This window comes from Nuphar pumila, chromosome 11 (genome assembly GCF_984573655.1).
Source record: "Nuphar pumila chromosome 11, dmNupPumi1.hap1.1, whole genome shotgun sequence".
Taxonomy (NCBI): Eukaryota; Viridiplantae; Streptophyta; class Magnoliopsida; order Nymphaeales; family Nymphaeaceae; genus Nuphar; species Nuphar pumila.
In genome coordinates, this window is record NC_143259.1 from 4,680,004 (window position 1) to 4,690,436 (window position 10,433).

General features: G+C 41.0%; 1 protein-coding gene and 1 pseudogene across 1 annotated transcript; both read right to left on the reverse strand.

Annotated features, from left to right (window-relative positions):
* Positions 1 to 3,687: 3,687 nt before the first annotated feature.
* Positions 3,688 to 4,919, reverse strand: LOC149821708 (uncharacterized; annotated as a pseudogene).
* A 2,412-nt stretch (positions 4,920 to 7,331) lies between these two features.
* Positions 7,332 to 8,075, reverse strand: LOC149821709 (14 kDa proline-rich protein DC2.15-like). The gene has a single exon (XM_089980494.1). It carries the CDS (start codon positions 8,028 to 8,030, stop codon positions 7,617 to 7,619), a length of 414 nt encoding a protein of 137 aa, XP_089836620.1. The 5' UTR covers positions 8,031 to 8,075; the 3' UTR covers positions 7,332 to 7,616.
* Positions 8,076 to 10,433: the final 2,358 nt, after the last annotated feature.

Here is a 10,433-nt window from a genome sequence, read left to right on the forward strand (position 1 = left end):
CGGGAACCAAGCTAGGCTCGGCTATGGCCTGCCCAGTGATGCTGGGTAGGCCCGACTGAGTTGAGCTCGGTCATTATCGAGCCCAGCTCGGTCCCCCCTTTCTGCTAGTCAGGCGCAAAAGAGCTGAACCCAAATGGCACCAAGCCCAACTCTGTTAACCCTTGACATGAGCTCGGCTCAGTCTTCTTAAACTAAGCCCAACTCGGTCAAGGGGCAATATTGGGCAGCCTCTTACTTGGCTCAACTGAGTTGAGTTTAGCTCAATCCATCTTTTTGATACCGAGCTTGGCTCGGTCCAGACGACTCAAACTAGGTTCGGGTTCAACCCCTACGATGCAATCATTGCTTACTCATTAAATTAGAAAGGTTACATCATTTCTTTCGTATTGTAATAAAATATCTTTTAGCGCACCCCATCGGTACAATGGACGTGGCACATGCACCAAGGAACGAGCCCTTGAAAGCCTACACTCAAAATCGTCAGCAAGTCTGACCGTCTCTAAGGTAGGAGAAAGTTGCATACGAAGACAAACGACAAAATACTTCCAACTTATACGTATACATATATACATATGTTTATATATATGCTTTTAACTCAAGGGCACAATTTTGCGTATTCTTGTTTGTTTAAAATTTATATCATTTAATTTGTTGTTACGCTGTTATATACACAGGCTACTGCTTACGCAATTCATTTAGCTGATGTATGATTTCGTACATCGTGCATCACTTACACAGTTTATTTAGCTTGATGTGTGGTTTCACATATCGAGTGTAGCTTTATGTCATTTACTTTACTGTCGCATTGTTACATGCACAGGCTACTGCTTACGCAATTTATTTAACCAATGTAAGGTTTCATACATCATGCACTACTTACGCTATTTATTTAACCGATGTACGGTTTCGTATATCGTGTATCACTTATGCAGTTGATTTAGCTTAAAGTATAGATTCACACATCGAGTCGTGTTTTATGTCATTTACATTACTGCAACGCTGTAATGTGCACATGCTTATGCTTTGATATATATATATATATATATAATATGTAATTTGGTTACTCCTGCCTACTTTGCATTATGATTGCATTTAAAAACGTGAATTTATGCATGCTCACCAAGTCTTTAAAGAAAAAAGAGATTTCACGTGCGAGATTTTAAAGCTCGTAATATTCGTTGTTTCGAAAAGCAAAAATGAATATTTAGCGTTTGCATATTCGCAACCAAGTCTTTTCCTCAACCCTGCATAATGAAAGAGCATCGACTACGTAGCCCTAGGTTTACATATGTTTGCTCCTTCATTTTGCTATCCAAAATTAATCAAATTTTCCCGACCTACAACACAAAACATTAAAATTTCTAAATGATGTTGAGGTTTTTTTCTGAGAAACCGACACCCCTCTCATCGTAACGGTACTATCAAACATGCATGACATGTTAGTACTACAATGATTGGATGAGAGATTTATGGTAATCTCATACGGTGCAAATGCACAATGATGAAAAGGAAATCACATAAATGGTGATAATTGCCTTCATAGGCAAGATGGTCGAGTTGGTTTAAAGACCAAAGCATGTAGAATGGGTCAAGTTAAAATAAAACCTGAGATACTCATTCATCTCTTTGGTTCCATCAAAAGAGAAGATGTGATGGTACAAAAACTCTGATAGACATGTTGTTAACAACTACGCTCCTCGAGTAGCAATTGACTCGGTATCTCCAGTCATTGGAGTTAGGAGACGGGGCTACCAAAAACTATCCTATGTGGTAGATCTCATGGACTTCTATAGAAGTTAGATGCATCACTTGTCACGAATGCCTCTGGAAAATTTTCTCTTGGTCACTGGCCGTCCACTTAGGAATTGACTCAGCTAGTTATCTGAGGTATCAAAATACATAGAATAACAAACTCTCAAGCAGTCTCAATTGTTTCTATGTTCTCTTCTATGCGTACCCTTAAGACAGTTAATATCAAAACAAGATTATCATGCTCATTTTGCTTATTCTGAATTACACGTCATGAAAAGAACAATGTATATTTTAGTTTTGTTCTTAATTTTGATCTCTATTCACTTACCAGATTTTTATAAGTCTGACATGTTTCATTGGTACAGGTAATAATTAGGTCGGTACGATAAGCGATGACACGATGACATGATGATATCAAGATGAAACCTTTTTTCCAAACGTTTCACTCCTGAGGACATTTTGTAATTTGGTATAAGGGTTTCTTTGAAACTCTACCTTTCGTGTAAACTTTAATTTTTAAAAACCTTGTTTTGAATCTATATGATTTTAATGATTGTACGGAGATACACATCCGTTGTATAAAGAAAAGTTCACCTGTAATGTGCCTAAGGTCCGTTCACTTATTATTTTAAACATCATTTTCCACTGAACTGCTATTTTAAACTCTGGAAAAAGAATGATTACAAAACTTTTAAAATTTTCCTAAAAAGTTATAAGTTCGGAACTTTGGGGCATTACAATGAGGGCATATATGGTTGTTGAGTGTCACATTCTAGTGTCACACGTGTGATTTCTCTTTCTGGGTTCAAGGCATTGTGACAAATATCATGAGATTTATGAAAATCTCACGATAATATCCTGAGAAATTGCTTGAAAGTTTAAAAACGTTAATTTTTTTGTGAGATTCTCAAGATATCATGAGATTTATGAAAAAAAACATAAATATTGCAATTTAAACGCGATATTTATGTTTTAAACAACTATTTATCATAAAAAAAACTATGTATTTTTATTTTTAAATATTTTTTATTAATATGCTCTTATAAATTTTATTTTTTATATTTTTAAATTTATTTTTTATTGTCAAGATTTTGCCAAAAAAATATGAGATTTTTGAAAAAAAATTAATTTCTCATAAGTTTTTGAAAAATGAGATTTTGCCAAAAAAATGTTTGTCACTGTGGTTTAAGGATCCTGGTCACTTTTGGACATTCTGTCCTGGGCTTATCCTGAGCGTTGATTGACTGAAGAGAACGCCGACCACCCACATTCACCAAAGTACCGTTAGGATCGTCCAAAGCTGCATCCAATAAGTGGTTCTTCCATAATTCATTTTATGATATATTAGGTTATGAGCCCACCACGCTTTTATTGAGGTTGGATTCAGGAACTAATCATATATAACCAATGATAACATGATTAAAGAAATATTAATTACAATAGAAAAGTTATATTTAAGGAAACTAGCTATCCCTTCAACTAATCAAATAGTAAAAGAGAACGATAATACGATGTTCACTACCAACCAAATGAAGATATTTATAGGGCATCTGGGACTGTGGAGGACTACCAGGGCATATAATCACGGAGTCAATGAAAATTCCTTAGCTTGTTATCAGTTTAGTTTCAATATCACCATTATATTTCTTAATACATTATATATATATATATATATAGACCACTCGAACACTTTCCTGGGAAACTTTGGCTCAACTTGAAAATATCTGCTGTAAGGTCTATTATAGAATCCGACTGTTGCGGTAATACATAAACCTGTAAAAGATACAGCATGGAACCTCACTTATTCTTAAGAAACCAAGCGGACAAACTAAAGGCCCACCTTTTCCTATACGACCCTACCCCCACATCCCAACCATAAAACCAAAAGACAAAAAGAGAGTAATACTCCAATGGAAGAAACCAAGAAACACCTACTCAAGGTAAAGGTGGGCAGACGAAACCAGGAGGAAGAGACTTCCCACACGTTATGAGGACCTGAAGAGCAAGAGGAATGTAGATGTTGAGGTTCAGAACCTTGAGCCTAATCGAGGTGCAGAGACAAACAGCAGCTTCTAGCAAGCTCCACAAGCCCTTGCAGCAATGGGCAGCAGGTGTTCTCCACGGGGTCACCAAGCCCAACATGCACCAACCCACCAAGCACATCAACACATGCACCCAACTTCAATGCATTGATGGGGCACGTTTCAGATGTAGTTGGTGGCGGCTTTACAGCAGGTGGCATATATCCGCTCCCACCACCACTACCACCACCACTGCCACCACCGCTGCCGCTACCACCACCATTCGGTGGGTAACTTGGATATCGACCACCACCACTACCACTTCCTCCACTACCACCACCACTGCCACCACCGCTACCACCACCATACGGTGGGTAACTTGGATATTGACCACCACCAGCACTAAATCCACCAGCAGCACCACTACCACCACCACCAACACCGCCATCACCACCACCACCACCACTGCCACTGCCACTGCCAAAGCCAATACCACTGCCTCCGCCACTTCCACTACCTCCACCCCCACCAAAGCCGCCGCCACCACTGCATGCCAGGCTGACATCTGCCCTCGCCAGCCTAAGCCCACTTGATCACGGCCTTATTTTGGTATCCGTTGTGTAAAAAACTCCATGAGTACTTCTTCCTGCCCAACAGAGATAGTTTTCTATTGGCTTCAATCTTGTTTTTTTTATAAAGACCGGCTGGGGTTAGGCAGCCCCCTACCAGTTATACAATGGTACCAGTGGGATTTGAACTTGGAGCGGCCCAACAAAAGGTGACGTGCACTAGCTAGCGGAGCCCTATTGGCTTCAATCTTATGTCAAAGGATGCACACCCGAGGTATCAAACATTCTTCTCACCTTGCTAGAGCTGATGCTCCATGGTGTATTTTGCAGGTAGCAGCATGGATGGAGTGCCAGGGGCTAGGCCCCTGACTGCCAAAAATCACAGCAGGCAGGGTCCTTGCCCCTACCAATTTAACCAAGCCGATGGCAGAGGCTTCGCCCTTGCCTGTTGGAACTCTGAAATGGCAGGGGCTTCGCCCTTGCCTGACGAAAACTTAAAATGAACGGACGGGGTTGGATGCCTGGCGAGGTTGTCGGAGAGGGAGGGTGGGGTTGTCGGCGAGCTGCAGGCCAACATGAGGGAAAGGGATGACAGAGGGAGGGTGGGGTTGCCCGGTGAGGCTGCCGGAGAGGGAGGGTGGGGTTGGCCGGAGAGGCTGCCGAAGAGGGAGGGTGGAGTTGCCGGTGAGCTGCAGGCCAACACGAGGATGGAGAAGAGAGACAAGAAGAAAGAATATGAAGAAGAAGACAACAAAGAGGGGGGAAGAGAACACCTAAAAGGGTCGAACGCGGAGTGGGGGTCGCCGACGTTGGGTGGCCAGAATACGGTGAGCGAGAGAGAGGGCTCACCCGAGGGAAAGGGGCGACAGAGGGGGAATGACTGAGGGAGGAGAACGGGAGGTGGCCGACGAGGTCCCCGGACGGAGCTGTCGGTGGGTCGTTGGAGAATGAGGGCGGAGATGGCGAGCAGTGCAGGGGCGGTCAACGAAAGAGGTGAGAGAGAGAGAGAGCAGAGTTAATTTTGTGCCCTAGATGGATTGTTTTACATCAAAAATTAGCAACGAACAAAAAAACTATATCAAAATTCATCGCTAATTAGCAACAAAATTTTTTTGTCGCTCATCCATCACGAAGTTGTGATGAAGTTTGAGATGAAACATTTATGTCGCTAATTAACGATGAATTTTGAGACAAAATTTTTTCGTCGCAAATTCCACAACTAATTTCAATTTTATGGACGACTAATTTTCTCTCGCTAATCTATCTCAAAATTGCGACGGATTATTTTTGTCGCAAGCTAATTAACGTTTTTCTTGTAGATATACATGTAAGACCAATGTCTTACCAATTTGAAGTTTTTGTATGATTATTCAGACAAACAGGGAAGCTTTTGCATGAATTATTATTATTTTTTTGGATAATAAATAAAAGCCACCATTATGGTTCAGAGATCCCGGCATGGGCACAAAAGTGGCTGGTTGACCATGGCTATATTTTAGTGTCAGCAGGTGAAACTCCACAAGTACTCCCCTCCCTCCATTGGGAACAGTTTTTGGTTGGTTTTCACCTTGCAGCAAGGGATACACCTCAAATATCGAGCCCGTGTCATTGTTCAACTTAAACGCCTTAATCAGATCTACCTAGCCAGGTATGTGAGGCCCTTGTGCGCTTTGCATAGCTTGCTTACATTGTTTAACATGAAAAGTTTCTAGTGATTTATAATCAAAACATGTCTTCATTGATGAGAAAAAAGATGTGATGTCCGACAACTCCAATGCAACATGTAAGTAACAAAAAAAATGCTATTGGCTTCCTTCTGCACAACAATACTTGCTATCATATATATATATATATATGTGTGTTTTTTTCTTAAATTTCACCTTAGGGATGTGATCTAGATGCTTGGTTTTGTAGAAACAGACTCTTGGATCATCTGATTACGATGCAGAAAAAAAATATTTTAAAGTTTAAAAATCAATGGCTCATAATTTTTGTAAATATTTAAGCACCCAAAAATCATATTTTTCATCAAAAATACAACGTCCAATAGTGTATTTAAAGCAAATTGACCATGCCGAATGCACCTGCAGGACAGGTTGACATATTTTCACTTGACATAATCTAGTGTATATATATAGAGAGAGAAAACTGAATAGGCCCCATTTGCCCCCATAGGTTTTAAGTATTTTATGATAGATCTGAACCGTTAGATGTTTTTAGCATTCTCGATTTAGTGGGAATCAACTCTTGCATCATTTTTTATTTTTGCGCTCAGGAGACTGCCGCTAAATCTCTGGGTGGAAAACGACAACAAAACTGCGCCAAATGTCGTTTTTCAGAAAAAAAAAAAAAAGAACGTTGAACGTGTTGGAAGGAAAACCCGTTAGAAGAACCATGTACTGTCATGTACGTTTTGTGTAGTTACACATTGCATGTAATCACAAAAAAAAAGGAAAAAAAATATACGAATGCCCAAAATGTACTTGATTATTTTATATTTTTGGTGCACTGTAGTAAATTGGTGGTGGTGCAGTTGCGCCCTTATTGCTGCTGGACAAGCTCTTGTAAAAACTCGTTTTACAATTGAGGTCATTTTTTTATGCTGTGGCGTTGCATGCGTAGCATGCAGCTCCACTGCTGACGACCATCCATCCTAACATTTCTCGAGATGGGCACCACACCCATCTGGAGGAATGCCAAGATGGGTGGCTGTCAGGCCGGTCACTGCTTGCATATAATGTGAAGTCTTACAATTTTGCTATAATTGTTGCTTTGCTTACTGATGTATTCCACCATGCATCTAGATTGTCATTACCAAGTTAAATTTCTTTTAAAGGAAGAAATTTTGCGTTATAATAATGTGATTCTAGGGACATTATGATAAGCATGCTTAACTTCAAGGGACTGAAGTCACTGAACAGATCCAGTCCAGTCTAACGGTGCCTTGTTGGTCACCCCATGTAATTGTACACTTGGACAAATAACCCAGTTTTGCAAACCTCAGTTTGACATTGCATTTCATTCAATACCAGAGATACAAAAGCTTGGAAACAGAACAACATATTGGAAGCAACATTGCTTGTACACTAGACACAAGAAGGCCACTTCCTATACATTTGGGAGAGTACTTTTGGTGTGACAAATAGCAGATACCTAAGGCTTAATTTGGACACCCACAAGCCAATCACAGAAACACAAACCAACCCCATTACAAGAAAAAGCAAACTAACTCAGAATTTGACATAGGAAAGGAAGAAGAAACAGAAAAACTAACTTAGGCACAATTGTAGCCTGCAGGGGGCACTCTACCACAAGCATTGAGCAGCAAGCTGAGTGAGAGAGGGACGTTAAGGTTGATCCCAAGAACGTTAGCCTTGATGACGGTGCAGAGGCAGACTGCTGCATCAAGGTCTGCAAGGCCCTGAAGGAGGCTACAGCACTGGCTGCTGCCCGGACCAACCACCAAGTTAACCAAACCGCCAAGCAGATCAGCACAAGCAGCCAACTTCAGAGTGTCCTTAGGGCACTTGGGGGATGGGCGGTAGGGTGGGATGTATGGAGGGTATTTTGGTGTAGGCTTTGGCTTGTATTTTGGTGGGCATGGGTCATACCCGCAGGAGAGACAGGTAAAGAAGAGAAGGTTTAGAGTGAGAAACATTACAGCTAGGGAGGGGGATGTTGAAGCCATTTCTTCTCAACTCTCTCTCTCTCTCTCTAACTCTAAGGTCTCTACTTGAGTGTGTGTTGGTGGGTATATGGGGCAAGGCTTTTATAGAAGCAGAATGGCATGAGAGAGAGGACAGTCAGTGAGGTATTTGGTTTTTCTGATAGACACATATGAACCCAGTGGCCGGTATTAGCTGTATGGTGGATGCTATTAGCTAAGGGGGTTTTGGATGTTTCTGTTGTGGTGATTGCATCTATTCACATTTCTATGCTTGGATATGTAGACCACTAATTTTTCTTTTTGCTATATCTTCTATGTATATTTCTTTGCACGTAATTGTGGATCACATGTTAGCCTTCTTTGCACGTAATTGTGGATCACATGTTAGCCTTCTTGCTTGTTCAAAGAACCCCCACTAACTTTTGGGCCGTGACGTGGTGCTGATCCTGGTGGATGCATGTTTCCATGTTGAATCCCCTAAGTCAAGCAGCGCCATTGGTAAAATTAAGTCTCAGTAAACTGAATTTCAAGCAAGACTACCACCGGGGCAGGGGTCCTAGCCTTGGAGTTTTAGGCTGGCGGCACGATGACTGTAGGTATGGCAGGCTGAGCCAGCGCGATCAGGTCTTCGGGTTATAAATTTACAAAAAAAGAGCAAGACTACCACCAACCAGTGAAAGGCCAACTTGTGCTCAAGGCCTTGCATGTGGCCCATAATAACAAATATTGATGATATTTTGAAAATACTATTATAGGGATATTTTCAGAACCCAATATAATCTTGGAAAAATCATGATGTTCTCAAAAGATCACCTACTCGGAAAATATTGTGATTTTATCATGTATTATTGTGTTTTCATTATATTTTCATATATTTTCTTATGTATTTTAAAATTTTAAATGTACCAATATTTTCTCAAGATTTTCCAGACAAAAAGAAAGATTTTTAAAACATAGATAGATTATACCTGCCACGGAAAGCCCCAAAACCGGGATTTGTGGCTATGGTCTTGCCTTCCTATATCTATACATTATAGGGTTTAGTGTTTAGACTTTATTGCAACGTGAAAATTACAGGCGTAAGATATGGAAAGTATACATGGTGACAATCTTGAGAAGCATGGTTCACTTGTTTGTCACTAATAGACACCAATAGTATGGGGCTTGCCTACTAACCTAGCCTTGGAGTCCCAATGCCCAAGAGATAAATTGGTTTTAGCCTTATGTGGGATTAAGTAGCTGGGCTCAATCATGGGCTATCAATAAGTTGTACCCATAAAACAAGCCTTCAAAAGTCTAATTAGGTCACATCCACAGGGGGCTCGATGGTGGAATTTGGACTTGGTTTGGATGTTTATCAATCAGACTTGAGTTAGACTAAAGATTCGTAAGGTTTATGCTTATAACAGTGACCAGTGGACTTGGTCTATTACTAAGGTAGGGGACTGGCGTATGGTCCCTACCCATGTGGACCTGGACCTGGATTTGCATAAATTAGGCCGAACTGGACCTGTTGCTCGAAGTTTTTCAGAGATAGGTCCAGGCCCATACAAGTTCCATCTAGAATGTGATAGGGTTATACGCCCTGGCATCAGTAATCCAGCATGGAAATACAACTCTGTACTGTATCATGCCTTTCTTCATGAAGGTTTCATTTGAGAGCCTCTGATTTCAGATTCAAGAACCTCGAGGTCCTCTGGATTTCAGATCCCAGGAACTTGTATCCAACCCGGGAGCAGACAACCGTTCATTTAGAGGATTTTGGTGACCACAAATCTGAAGATCTGAGATCCCCCATTTGCATCTGGATCTCTGGGGCATTCAAACGCCCCTAAGGGAAAGGAGTGTGCTCAAAATGCTCAGGGATGCGTGTTCTTTGAAACCAAGTTCAAAATTCTGTTAAAAATCAGATATGAAAAATTAAGGGTTATCACTTTGACGTGTGACCAGGAAAACTCTAGCTTGTTTCAAGTCTAATCTGGAGCCAAGGTCCAGACCACTGGACATGGACTTGACCCATGAGAAAGGCCAACAAAACCTTCAATTGCATGCTATTATACTCAATTTTCCTTTAATGGGTAATAAACTTCCATCTAGTCTCTGCACATTTATGGGTAATATACTCAATTTTTCTTTAGTCTGTAACAAACTTCCATCTAGGCTCGACCCTGCAGGTGTGCAGATGCCTTTCACTGATAGGCTCCATAAGGGCTCGAGTGGTGGTGACCCCACCCGGATCTCGATGAGGGTACCTGGACATCCAAAAAAAAATTCTCTGCCTATTCTCAAACACTAACAGATCAAGTGCTGATTACATGACATGACAAAGTGTAAACCAAGCCAATCAACCTTGAATACAGGCCTAGCCCAGTCCATGCTAGATATGAACTGAGGTATCTAAACTCACCATTGAGACATCAATAC

What these genes read in the sequence shown, in the direction of transcription:
- LOC149821709 (XM_089980494.1), bottom strand. Translation starts at nt 8,030, where the DNA reads ATGGCTTCAACATCCCCCTCCCTAGCTGTAATGTTTCTCACTCTAAAC.